At 39.1% G+C, this 14,636-nt stretch overlaps 1 protein-coding gene across 39 annotated transcripts in view; it reads right to left on the bottom strand.

Moving 5' to 3' along the window:
• The window catches only part of LOC108737894 (collagen alpha chain CG42342-like), a 193,916-nt gene that overhangs the window by 18,926 nt on the left and 160,354 nt on the right, over window positions 1–14,636 (bottom strand). For all 39 annotated transcript variants that reach the window (XM_018471071.2, XM_018471073.2, XM_018471033.2 and 36 more), the window contains exon 2: window positions 1,152–1,240. In XM_018471071.2, the coding sequence (XP_018326573.1) occupies window positions 1,152–1,240 (89 nt within the window). The remainder of the gene's footprint in view (window positions 1–1,151; window positions 1,241–14,636) is intronic.

Raw genomic sequence — 14,636 nt, 5'->3', positions numbered from 1 at the left:
TTAAGGGAAGTCTGATGAAGGATCTAGTTTTAATAAAATCCGCTTGTGAATTTTACCTCGGGTACTAATATTAAAATCTTACTTATCAATGATCTACACTTGTAAATTGAATTTTACTTAACCTAAGCACTCAATATTACTAAATTCTTCATCTCATCGTTCCTATATGAGGTAATTAAAAAGCCGATTATTACTATCTACCTTATGTCTATGTTGAGAAGAAATTTGAGGAACAATTGCCTAAGTGTTGTTCTATTTATATATGATTCCTTTTTATAATGGGAAACTGAATTGTTCGAGAAAGGACCATTATATCGCGACTGGTTTATTTAGCCACATGGAATATTGAGGCGATTCTATCAAAGAAAAATAACGCGAACTTAGACTTTGAAAGACTAGTGATAAACGGGACGGAAATACTTTAAAGTTCCGTATTACCTTTTCTTTTTTATCTTCAAGAAAGGCTTTGATCTATCTTCCCATAACCGTGGGGCATACGCTGGAACGCGGTTCAATGTTTAACATCGATTAAGTGCTTTTGCAAAAGGGCGACGTCATCGCCGACGAGGGGTTCATTTCAAATTTGTCACTGCTTCAAGATAAAATGACTCTATTTACTTTCGGGACACGTACACCGGTCGACCTGAGTTTCTTTGATGTGGCTAAAAATTTCCCCGGAGCAAATTTGACGTAATCCGCCAAATCGTCCCTGTTACAGCTAAATATTTGCCATTATTATAAGCAAACGACTCGTTCTCTATCGGGTCTTTAAAAAGAGTTTCCATTAATTCTGGATAATTACACGTCTAGACAGAAAATTATGGAAATAAATTATCATGAAGATGTTACAAAGGTAACTAGACATTGAAGCAATTAAGTTTCTGTTTAACTATTCTTACTTTACTTTCAAAAAGTAAAATGAGCGGCTGTTAGTTAATGAATCTAGTTATATCTAGGCTATTAAAGTTGCATAGTTCACCCTGATTCTTTTAAAAGTTTTATATGTACCTACAAACAAAGGATGGAAACTGATATGACAGATGTGGAGTTATTATCTCCTTTCAGGAGGTTGGCGGTTCCTCTATCAATTTTTAGATCAATAACGTTTTCAACTAGAATTATAAGAATAAGGTAATGGTTTTGTCACTTACTGCTGGACCTGTTTCTCCAGGATCGCCTTTTTTTCCTTTTCTTCCTCGTTTTCCAGGAGGACCCGCAGGACCTGGCGCTCCCGGTGGTCCTAAAGAAAAGAGAACAGTGAGAAATGTTGTAATTGTTAAATACACTTAAAAGGAAGTAGTTTAGTCTGCACGTGACCATATACACATAACAAAATGAACTTTATTCTTCCATTTTTTAAACTAAAAAATTACAGCAATGGGACATTGAGATAAAAAGGGTTTCTGAACAAGAGGCAAGCTCATTAAGTTTCGCCCTCATGAATTAAAGTGTACAAAAGAGTGTAATCTTTTTACGCGTGCCACATAACGTTTATTAATGAACCTTTTCCGTCTTCATTTACTTTCTGTGAAAACGGAGAATATCCATTCAAAAACTGTGCGTTTTAGTGTTTCAAGATGGAGTAATTGTGGAACTACTTTGGGATGGATGATATCCACTTCATACAGTTGTAGTGATGACCCTACTTGTGATCGAAAGTAGTTCAACAATATCCGCAGAACTTCTGCCTTTACGTAATTTGTTTGAAGAATTATTGCTAGTATCTTAAAAGTATTAAATGCCTTATATCTTAGGCCAACCTTGTTTCTGATCCAGAATGATGTTGATATTTTCCTGCATCAGTTTTCATGACATCATGGCTTCATGAGAACCAATAACAAACGCTGACAATTTATTTATTTATTACAGAAAAGGAAAGGTTAGAAGCGTTCGAAATGTGGTGTTACAGACGAATGATGAGGATAGTGTTGATAGAGAAGGTTAGAAATGAAGAGGTATTAGAAAGAGTAGGAGAACAGAGGACTCTATGGAAGTCAATAAAAAATAGGGGAGATAGGTTGATAGGACACCTTCTCGGGCATGAAGGTTTGGTCAGAGACATATTAGAGGAAGAAACGAGAGTTAGGAGGGGTAAAGGTAGACCTAGATTAGATTACTGTCCGCAAATAGTTAAGGATATGGGTTGTTCTAGTTTTAGGGAAATGCGAAGATTAGCTCAGGATAGGAATGAGTGGAGGTGCGTGACCAATCAGTCTCGGGACTGACGACCTTATGATGATGATGATTATTTATTAACTACGCAAGTTTTGGTGAAATAAAAAATATTAAAGATTGTCTTTACGTTAACTTCGAATCTCATTATAAAAGAAAGTCTCAGAAGTTTTTTTATTCATTCAAAAACAGCGATCATAAAAAATGTGAGCTGCCGGTCGGAGGGCGTCACTTTTTACAATTTGTTTCGACCTTTCGGCGGCACGTCATGAATTTTCACGGCTACAAGTCGTTATTAGGGTAGAAATAAACGACAACGTGGGCAGTAAAAAAGCAATGAAGGATTAACGGCGGTAGCACTCGTGTTCATAATTCACAGGAGTCATAACAATAATAAAAGCAAGTGTGGCGGAGTGGGCGGAACGAACATATAAACCTTGTCAGGTTTCTCTGACAGAAAATGCCCATACGATTACAAAGCACATCCTTACACGTAATGAACTGCGATCGAGGCAAAAAGTAAAACAAAAATGTTGGCGGTACTTTTATTGCAAAAGAACCGAACGTTTCACAAACACAATTTTTACGCCCTTTGTGGAAGAAGAACGATTGTTATACTTTCGGAAAAAGTCAAAATATTGAACGTGTGCTTCAGAAAAATAGTCTTTAGAGTATAGAAAGTAGAATAAATGAAAAATTCCAAAATCAAATAACTGATTGGTTTTAAATCTTATCTCACACCGAATGATACTAAATCTATCAATACAATTCCTTCTTTGATGTGTAAAAAAAATTCAATGATTTAGGGTAGAGGTCATCTAACTTACAAAAACCCTCGTCTAATGACTTCAAAAAGTTGACATTTGTACTGGACTGAATCTACCGACATAATGTCAGTGGTCAAGAAGCTCAATGTAATTGGGACAACTTAAAGTCATCATACTGACAAAATACTTTACAAAATGGAAACAATATAGTCAAAAGTTCACCATTTGGCATGTATGTTGCTATGCATATGGCCAAATCATGAAACTTTTGAACGCTGGTCTCCCATTCTTATCATCATCATCATAAGGTCGCCTGTTCTAAGACTGGTTGGACACGCACCTCCACTCTTTCCTATCCTGCGCTAATCTTCCAATTTCCCTAAAGCTAGAACAACCCATATCCTTAACTATTTGTAACAGTAATCTAATCTAGGTCTACCTCTGTTCCTCCTAACTCCTGCTTCTGCCTCTAATGTGTCTCTGACTAGACCTTCATGCCTTAGAAGGTGTCCCACTAACCTATCTCGCCTATTTCTTATCGACTTCCATAGTCTTCTGTTCTCTTACTCCTTCTAATACCTCTTCATTTCTAACCTTAAATTTTCTAATTTACCTACTTGGCTCATTGTCCTAACATTCCACGCTCCGACTTGTGAAATATTGCACCTACCCCTAATGCACTTATTGATGACATCCCACGCCGTAGTCCCCGCCCGGACAACCGAAATGGGGACTAGTTTACGTCCGGGGTGTTTTACCCTAGAGGACGCCATCATTTGAGTTCGGTTTGTATTTTTTGGGATATCATAATGTGGTGGTTTCCCGTTGTCTTCCACATCGCAGTATTGTGCATCGGGGTGCCATACCGATCCTCGTGATCTCTGCCACTCTGAGTACTGAAAGAGCTGCTGCCCTCTTTCAGGGACTTGTCTTAGTCTGATTTCTCTTTAAGAACTCCCCTCCCCCCATTATGGTTCAACCTATCGTCCGGTTCCCTAAATCATCGAAACTCGCAAGCCGATCCACCCACTCTAGTTAGTACAAGAATTTCGTCAAGGTTCAGGTCCCGTCGGATCAGAAAAATGTGGAACGCTTCACGATTAACATTCATTAACAATTACACATCAAAAAAAGTATTCTTAAGATTGATTTAGTATCAGCTGTGTTATGAGCAGAAAGATTTTCCTCTCTCAGTGAGTTAAGTTATTGCTCTTACCGCTGGTCTTCTTGGATGTGAGTTCTTTTAAAAAGCAATGAATTATTTGAGTTGGAAACCGTTCATTCTTTCAATTTAACGCCAAAAACAATTTTGGAACTCCCTTTTATAGGATCTTTCAAACGATATCTCCTGTGACATTCCGTTTAAATTAGCTAAATTTTCCTGTAACATTCCTTAAGTTGCTACAGTAACTTAAAACGGTTGATAAAGAGATGAACACGCGTGTGGTCCACATGAGGGTATGTAACTTTAGTTACCTATCTCATTAACTTATGATTAGTGGAGAATAGTGAAAATTCATTTGTAATCAGATAAGAAATAAAAGTAAGTAGATACATGGCTGCATTTGTATGTATGAATTGTGAAGTAATGTGGTTATACATTCTTACACGATTTGTACGTAGTTCTAAAATGTGCCTGAAAAATTTCCACTTTTGAACTTGCAATTTTCGCGTAGTGACTCGCATAAGTACGTGCTCGGTTTCATTTTCTCGAGAACTCGGGAAACTTGATTATTGTAGGCACTAGTTCGCGTAATTGCCGCGGATAATTATGCGAAACCGTTTCGCGAAGAATTACATTTCACGTGGTGAGGTTCAAGATTTTCGCATTCAAACCAAGTCGTCGTCACCTACTCGGAAAGGTAATCTTCTGGTTCGTTTCAAGTCATTCTCGACCTACGTACAACATTGCCTCCGTTTGCTAAGTTCCATTGTGTTTCCCGTTTCTCTCGTCAGGAAAATTACTAGAAAAAGGGTCACTTTACATAAGAAAGAGATTCTTAGTCTAGAGAACACAGTTGGTAGACCGCAAAGAGAATATCCAATTTTGAATTTTACACTTTTCTTTAAAACATGACAAAATCATGTTGGAAATTATTTTTATTATCGTTGCTGGTGACGACCAACTCGCGTGGTCATTTATCTCACATATATTTATTTATTTGAGAAAACGGATGGAATAACCGTATTGTCTACCCAATTATACAAATAAAAAGTACAAATTTTAGTGGCTCATTAACTATCAAAAGTGGAAAATAGATAAATAATAATAAGAAGAAGCACTTCTTTTTATTTTTGTGACTTGACAGGGGGTTAACGTTACCCATATTCCTTAAGCTATGAGAAAGGAAAGTACCAATAAAGAAGTGGAACACAAAATCTGAAACATTTTCGAATATTTTGAAGCATTCTTAAACATTGCCTAGCATTCTCGTGGACGACTTCTCTAATAAGAAAGGTTTACGTCTGTAGCTACTACCCCACCAGCATCCACCCATCCGGACACTATTAATATGAAACTTACAACCATAACCATTACTAGGTGCCAATGGGTAGTTTTAGAGGAAACTTTGCATTTACATATACGCACTTTTCATTTTTATAAATAAGCTGGCAGCAATTAGCAGAAGCAGGAGTATCAACTTTTATTTAAAAATCTCTTATGATAATTCTAATGGAGCATTCAAGAATTTTTGATGTCACATTTGGAAAAATTCTACTTTCTGTTTAATTTTAAATTAGTGGTGAAGTAAATATCGTTAAAATGCTTTATTATAGGAGATTTCTTTTTAGTAACTGCGAATTTCCTGCATTATGTACACATGAAGCTATTTTATTGGTTACCCATACGGTCAATTAATTTCTAACGTTGAATCGTATAAAAATTGGAGCACAGAACCCTCTGTTTCCTTGGGAGTGTTATTCAACCCTCCTGTATTGCAGAAACAGCCCCTAAATTATTCACTTATTAATTGTATTATGCGAGAGTTCCCCTTCATAAATTAAGTTATCGTGAATCGAGGACAAACAGGGAAACTACTTCCCGACCCATTAATTGATATTGTCGCTGATCGAGTTGTCTCCAGTCAATAAATAAACCAACAAATAACAATATTCTTGATGTAGTGGGTTACTTCAAAGTGTTAACATTACAGAATTACCTATTTCGTATTGTTTTGAATTTCATTCGCAATTAAAAATACCATTTACATTTAAACTATCTTTCTTGCTTGCCTCGTCTGATTAACAATTGAAGCATGTGATCGACTTTTTACCAATTTTCCGTTGCTTGAATCCTACTTCAAACTTTACAAGTGCATAATGCGATAAAGACGCTTGACATCGACTTTTTTGACATTTGTTGCGGACTGAAATATTTCAAGTAGCAAGTAATTAGCACCAGCTATCAGTACTTGACGGATACTGCTGTAAATCGATATTGTATAAACATTCTTATATGGTGGGCGCGGTGGAAAAGGCTACAAGTGTTCGAAATGTGGTGTTACTAATAAATGATAAAGATACCGCTGATAGAGAAGGTTAGGAATGAAAAGGTATTAGAAATAATAAGAGAACAGAGGACTCTATGGAAGTCAATAAGAAATAAGCGAAATAGGTTGGTAGGACACTTTTTCAGGCATGAACGGCTAGTCAGAGACATATTCGAAACAGAAACAGGAGTTAAGAGAAGTAAAGGTACACCTAGATTACGGTACTGTTCACAAATAGTTAAGGATGGGAGTTGTTCTAGTTTTAGGGAAATTCGAATATTAGCGCAGGATATGAAAGAGTGGAGGTGCGTGTTCAACCAATTTTAAGACTGACGACCTTACGATAATGATGATGGAGCATCGTCTCTTTCGTCGGTGAGACATTAGGTTTTTCGTTCCCATCAGCTACAAATTCTGGATGGCAGAACTATGCCAAAGAGTAGGGCAGAAGATCCAAAAACATCCGGAGAACTTCAGCAAGCAGACTTCTCAGACTCAACCAAATCTAGAACCCAATCCTCGGGAACACCCGAACTGTATCGACCGGCACGCCACGGTTGACTGAACCAGAAATTCCCGCTCCCTTACCACAAGCATAAATGAAACTTGCCCAGAAGAAGTCGCCACAGATAACGTTTCATTCTCTTCTATCTTCATTTCGTCCGTCTCACTTTTTTCACCCGAACCACCACCCACCCATTCTCACGATTCCTGAAAGGAGGCTGAAGAGGGCTTTCCGGCATAGTCTGCCCACCAGTATTAGTGGCTGGTGGGAATGAAACACCCAAAAGAAAAAAAAAGGGAAAAAGAGAAGTCGCCAGTCCACATCCAGCAACGGAGATAGAATGAAGAATCTCGCATCTCGTGCTAGTGAATCGTTAGGAAGCAACTCCAACTAACGACGCCCTTTAGATCCGAATAAGGGTAGCAACAGTTCACCTACTGGCCGCAAAATCCTTTACCAATCTGTCAAAGTTTGCTTTAAAGACAACATTAGTTGTACCAAAGCTTCGAGTTTCCTTAAAAACAGCAGCAAATCAAATGAATCAACTAAAATTATTTAATAAAATTTAGTTTTAATTATTTTTACATGAAAGTAACACAAAAGTGAGCTTCATTCTTTTGGCATCCTCAATATAATCGCATCCAACACAGACAAACTCTATTTTAGAAACCTGACGTCAACGCTGCTAAAGTAATATCTGAATAATAATAATAATGCAAACAAATTTCTGGTGCTTAGAAAGGGCTTAAACAAGTCGTTACTTGTTACATTTACGTTCGCAATACGTTTTGATGTTTATAGCCGGCAATGGGTACCAACCATGTTAGACCATTTCTTGCTATAATTCAGCAACTTTTATGATCGCGCCACTATATTACTTATAGTTATTATACACGGTACGTTGTTGTACCGCGCATATGTTCGACATTAATAAACATGTAAACGTAAAAGGCAATTGCTTCGCTTGAAAAATATTGTATAATGTCTATCCAGCAACTCCAACGTATACCAGAATCAATTATCTTACTAAAGGAATCCCAAACGTAAACAGTAAAATACATTAATTGATTACGATTTTGGATTATTTAATTATAATCAGAAGTAAATGGTATATATATGTATATTTAGTTACGTAAACCCAAAGGAGTTTTAAAGAGGGTATGTCTTAAAATCAGTAAGGAAAGTCCATTAATTTTAATAGCTACAGATTACTTCTGCCACATTTCATTAATTTAGACTGAACATCAATATCTACCTGAAACGAACATTAACCTTGATCTTGAAGAAAGGAAGTTGATTCGATATAAAATATAAGCACAGCAACTTTCCCAACCTTAACCTAATCTTCAAAGGATGAAAAGAATTTAAAATCAAATTTCGGGTCAGCTTGCTCTGAGCCAAGATTTTTAAGGTTTTTTTGAATTGAGCAAGAATGTCTACGCTATAAGAACCATCAGATAGTCGCTCACTCATGTACACTTTTCACCTCGCACATCCCATCAAGGCTACGCATCGATTCGCACGGTTCCACTCCTTTCATTTTGTCCGTCTCGTTGAGTTTTCTCACCAACACTACCCACCCTGCCGTCCATATTATATATTACCACACATAGTCCTTCTCACTTCCAAACTCTGGTCAACTCGCTCGTATCATTACCCATCTATTTCAACGGTTCCTAAAGGAGGTTGAAAAAAACCTTGCGTTTTCTTCTCCACATGCACTGTAGACATCATTTCACTCTTTTACTCCTTTCATTTCGCCTGACTACTTCTATTCACTAACACTACCTACCCATTCTCGCGATTCCTAAAGGATACTGAATAAGATAGTCCTTCTCCACTTTTTTTATTCTGCGCGACTCGCTTAGTTTTTCCTTGGCTACACTCAGCATACATTTCCACAATCAGAGAACTCTAGTTATCTCACCCGTCCAGTCTACCTTCTCTCACCAACACAACCCAGCGATTTCCATGATTCCTAAAGAAGACCGAAGGGGATCTTGCGCCTGATCCGCCACTTATTTACACTACAGGTACTCCTTCATTTCTCCATTCTTTTCATCTCACCTGTATTGTGTTGCCCTCCTTCACCAACATACCCACCCATTACCACACGATTCCTAAAGGAGATTGAAAAGGAGTCTACAGTCTAGGCGCCAATTTGCACCATAGATAACTATTCACTATTCTACTAACTTTACGTTGCCCGTTTAGTTTAGTTTTCTTTTACCAATACTGCCCCACCGATTTCCACGGTTCCTAAAGGAGGCTGAAGAGGACCTTGCACTCTGTTCTCTACATTGCACCTCAGATAATCCTTCTCCCTTCTCCACTCTGCTCAGTTAGCTCGTGTTCTCGTGTTAGCACCCTTTCCCACGACTCCTAATAAATGCTGGAGAGGGTCTTGCATTCTGCTGAACCTATGCACCACGCACAATTCTTTCCACATCTCTAATCTCTTAATCTTGCCTGTTTCGTCTACATTTCCTTAATTAACACTACTCACCCATTATCGAAATCCCCAAAGAGGACTAATGGAGATCACGCTAATCACTGGTTTACACCACAGAAACTCTTTCACTCTTCTACTCTCTTCACTTTACCCATCTCATTTAGCTTTTCTTCAGCAACACCAACCACCCGTTCTCACGATTCCTAAAAAAGGCGTGTAGGATATCCCGCCTCCTCGATAAAGTGATAGGAATGAAACAAGAAACGAGGGTGTTTTGTAATGAGGGCAAATAGTGAGACCCCTTAACGCGTTCTGCGTAATTTTGGTTGATATAATACAAAAGCCAAACAACTGATGTCGACATAAATTATTACATCGGGAAAAAAAAATTTTGTTCGTTAGTTCATATTAAGTTACCTATTATGTATGTATGTGTGCATGTAGTTATGTATAAATGATTGCAATCGCTTTTAGGAGTGAGCATTTTTCCATTTAGTAATGGCACAATTTGCGGCGATTTAATTAGCTATCTCACGGGGAAATCTGTATACGATCGACCGAAGCGACTGTTATAATGTGCATTTAATATGCGGGAAAAAGAATATCGAAACGGCCATTCGAGGCACAGATTGGACGGAATATTACTAAAGAGTTTATGAATTATAAAATGTTCGCGTGGGCGATAATAAGCATTTAATCCAATATACATGTCGGTTAATACATGTGCTAACGTAAAGTGTTACAACCTGATTATAGTTTCAAATGATACGTACCTGTACTAACTGTAGATACTACAAATAATCGATTTGAAAATTGGATCGTTTAGCACTTTTAAATTAGATATTGGTAATTATTAATATTGGATTATGCATTTAAATGCATATCAGATGAATCCTATTTAAAGTAAACAAAGACGTAGGAGAGTTATGAATAATTAAATACTTGTATAGCCCATGATACACAGCGCGTGGATTGACGATCAACGCTCTGTGTAATAGGTTCAGTACACCCTGAGCGAGAAGGCTTGTCCTCACGCGTTCTTTGGCTACTTTTCACAGTAGTGGTGAACACGTGGATTACCGATCCATGCTCTGTGTTTCTTCTGACATTTACTGACAATGCTCGGGAAAAAAACGCTCCAAGAACGTTCCAGGTCGCGCCGATCTCGTTACAAGGAGTATATTGGTTAATGGGTTCAACATACAGGGTTTGTCCGGAAGTAATAGAGCTGAGTCGATTTAAAAAAATTTATTGAGCCAATCGTTACAATTCTTTAAAAACTAAATGGGCTCCTTCTGCGTCGATGCAGCGCTGCCAGCGCGATTTCCGAGCATTGAAGGCGTCACGGAAGGCATTCTCCGGAATAGCCTTAAGAGCCGCGGTGCATGCAGCTTGGATCCCCTCTGTCGTCTCAAAATGCTTGCCTTTCATCGGCCTTTTCAGGCGAGCAAATAAAAAAAAAGTCCGGGGGGGGGGGAACATCTAGGCTGTAGGGCGGTTGCGGAAGCGTTGGGATGCCGGCCTTGGTCAGGTAGCTGTCCACAAGAAAGGCGGTGTGAGCCGGTGCGTCTTGTCGGACCCGATTGACCCTTCGTGTGAGTCTCTTGAGCACTTCCACGTAAAACTTGGCGTTGACGGTTTGTCCAGGCGGAACAAATTCACGGTGGACGATGCCTTTCATGTCAAAAAAGACAATGAGCATCGTTTTCACTTTGGATTTGCTCATTCTTCCCTTTTTTTGGCGAGGAGACGCCGGCGTGTGCCACTCGGAAGATTGCCTCTTTGTCTCGGCACACTTCCACTCGCCGCAATTTCTGGTCATCTGTACTTTTAGGACCATCTTTGCGCACACCTTGCGCATGTTCAAATGCTCCGTCACAATGTCATGAACCACAGATTTTGGTAAATTTAATATCTGGGCAATTAAACGAATACTTAGTCGACGGTCTGAGTTCAAACTTGGCGCACACGAGTCACATTGTCGGTGTTTGTCGAAGGTGAAGGTCTTCCAGCACGGTCTTCATCGGCGACCTCTTCCCGGCCCTCTGAAAAGGCCTGGTGCCACCGAAACACACCACTTCTTCCTAAAGCAACACCTGGGTAAGCCTGCTTGATTAGATCAAACGTCTCTGTCGCAGATTTACCGAGTTTCACGCAGAATTTAATCACGTACCTCTGCTCTAACGAATGCTGCATTTTCGGCTTGCACCACTCACAGAAACACGTCGCGCGAAAGAGCCTGTTCTGACTCTCCAAGCGCTCGGAGACAACTCACCGGCCGCTGGTTCGTTAGCTAGGAATGCCCTCTACCGAATCCAGTCGGTGCGCGCACGCTCCGAAGTACAGTCGCGGCGAAAGGAAATCAGTCGTATTACTTTCCGGACAAACCCTGTAGGCACTGCACGCCGCGCGTGGATTCTCGCTCTACGCGTAGTGTGACATGGACTTTATATGATTACTATCGTGTTCGTTGATTTTAATATTTGTTTTTGATAACTTCTAAGGGTAGAAAACATAAAAAAGAACATACTGAACCTCGTATTCAAAACTCCTTAATAAAATCAATCTAAGTTGTACACCCTACGCTGACGAAGCCATTACAAATAGCCGCCAACTGAACGAAGGGGAAGAAAAACATGGACCCTTTCAAACTATTAACCATGTATAGAACTGCAGTCTGTAATCTTCATAGCTGCTTTATTTTTATTCGAATATTTAATATAGCACATTAATTTTATTATATCAGAACTTGGCGAAATCCTAAAAACCCGAAAGGAAATAAGACCAATCAATAAACAGTTGGCCCAACAGATTTTACACCAACTTCTTTACAAAACTAATAACAACTTTTTAAAGCTCAATAGAAAGTTTGTTGAAAGAAATACCGTTACAAAACTACCGACATGCTTTTAGAATGGAAAATGAATAAAGTTGGAACATCTGTNACTAATAACAACTTTTTAAAGCTCAATAGAAAGTTTGTTGAAAGAAATACCGTTACAAAACTACCGACATGCTTTTAGAATGGAAAATGAATAAAGTTGGAACATCTGTTTTAAAACTTTACTTAACACCCAGACATTCGATAGAAAAAAATATGTAAAATAAATATATACCTGACGCTAACAAATGAAATACAAGACAAGCATCTTTTTTTATTGCTGCTTCAAATAGGATTCTTAAGTAGATGCCTATTCCGCTACGCCTAGAAATTTGCCGCTGACGTCTCGTTTAGCTTTTCCTCATCAACACTACCCACCATTTCCCACTGTTCATAGAAAAGGCTGAAGAGGACCTTGTGCCCTACCCTCAACATTGCACAACAGATAGTCCTTCTCATTCCTGTCCACTGTTCAACTCGCCTGTATTGTCTATCTTGGCTTCGCCAACATAAACCACTCATTCCCACGATTCCTAAAGGAGACAAAAGAGTACTTTACGTTCTATTCTTCACATGCACCTCAGGCAGTACTTTTCACCCCTCTGTTCTCTTTAACTCGTCTCTCTCGTCTACTTTTCCTTCACTAACACTACCCACCCATTCCCACTGTTCCTAAAAAAGGCTGAAGAGGACCTTGCGTCCCACCTTCATCATTGCATTACATACTGTTCTTCTCATTCCTGTGCTTCATTCAACTCGCTTTTATTACCTATCTTTCTCGCGCCAATATCAACCACCCAATCACACACCTCCTAAAGGAGAACGAAGAGGACCTTACGCTCTATTCTCCACATGCTCCACAGACAGTCCTTTTTCCTCCTCAAAAGTCTTCATCTCCACTGTCTCGTCTACTTTTCCTTCACTAACACTACCCACCTATTCCCACGGTTCTTAGAATAGGCCGAGGAGGACCTTGAACGTCACCCTCATCATTGCACCACATATAGTTCTTCTCATTCCTGTGCTCTATTTAACTCGCTTATGTTATCTATCTTTCTCTCGCCAATATCGACCACCCAATCGCACACCTCCTGAAGGAGAACGAAGAGAACCTTACGCTCTATTCTTCACATGCACCGCATACAGCCCTTTTTCCTCCTCTAGACTCTTCATCTCCACTGTCTCGTCTACTTCTCCTTCATTAACACTACCCACCTATTCCTACGATTCCGAAAAAAAACTTAAGAAGACCTTGCACCCCACCCTCATCATTGTGCCACATATAGTTCTTCTCATTCCTGTGCTCTATTTAACCCGCTTATGTTATCTATCTTTCTCTCGCCAATATCGACAACCTAATCGCACACCTTCTGAAGGAGAACGAAGAGAACCTTACGCTCTATTCTTCACATGCACCACATACAGCCCTTTTTCCTCCTCTAGACTCTTCATCTCCACTGTCTCGTCTACTTCTCCTTCATTAACACTACCCACCTATTCCTACGATTCCGAAAAAAGACTTAAGAAGACCTTGCACCCCACCCTCATCATTGTGCCACATATAGTTCTTCTCATTCCTGTGCTCTATTTAACTCGCTTATGTTATCTATCTTTCTCTCGCCAATATCGACCACCCAATCGCACACCTCCTAAAGGAGAACGAAGAGGACCTTACGCTCTATTCTCCACATGCTCCACAGACAATCCTTTTTCCTCCTCAAGACTCTTCATCTCCACTGTCTCATCTACTATTCATTCATCAGCACTATCCGCCCATTTTTACAATTGCTAAAAATGATTGAAGAAAGCCTCGGCATTCATCACCTTGAACTACAGGTAACCCTTCACTCCTCTTACTCTCTTCATTTTGCTTGTTTGGGATTTACTTCCAATTTGGTCAGGCCTAGCTAATAATCTAAAGGATTACATTTCACGGATAAACCATTTAACCACGAGTCCCCTTGTTTGATTTATTGTGTGTGTAACCTAAGCAAGGAACTTCGTTTTACTGCAACAGCTCCCTTAGCTCTTGTTTGTTCTACGAATCGGAAAATTGCTTTCCCTGACGCATCAAGAATTCTGCCGAGAGTCGTGTTCGCAAAATAATAACGTCTAAAATAGAAAAAAAACACAAACTTACACTTGTTTGGGCCACTGAAACACCAAGATTAAGGCAATCAAAACCAACTCGCACAATAAACGATAATAACAACTTCAGGGACTTAGGACCCGAAAACAATACACATAAAAGTTGAAGAAAAGAAGTGGCGTACTTGTGAACACGTACATAAATAGAATTACAATTTCAGCATAGAACAGGAAAAAGCAAAGTTTGACGCTGACCATACAACAATTATTTTTAAACATT

The sequence above is a fragment of the Agrilus planipennis genome, unplaced genomic scaffold, assembly GCF_000699045.2.
Source record: "Agrilus planipennis isolate EAB-ADULT unplaced genomic scaffold, Apla_2.0 scaffold59, whole genome shotgun sequence".
Classification (NCBI taxonomy): Eukaryota; Metazoa; Arthropoda; class Insecta; order Coleoptera; family Buprestidae; genus Agrilus; species Agrilus planipennis.
This window is presented reverse-complemented; position numbering and strand designations above follow the sequence as displayed.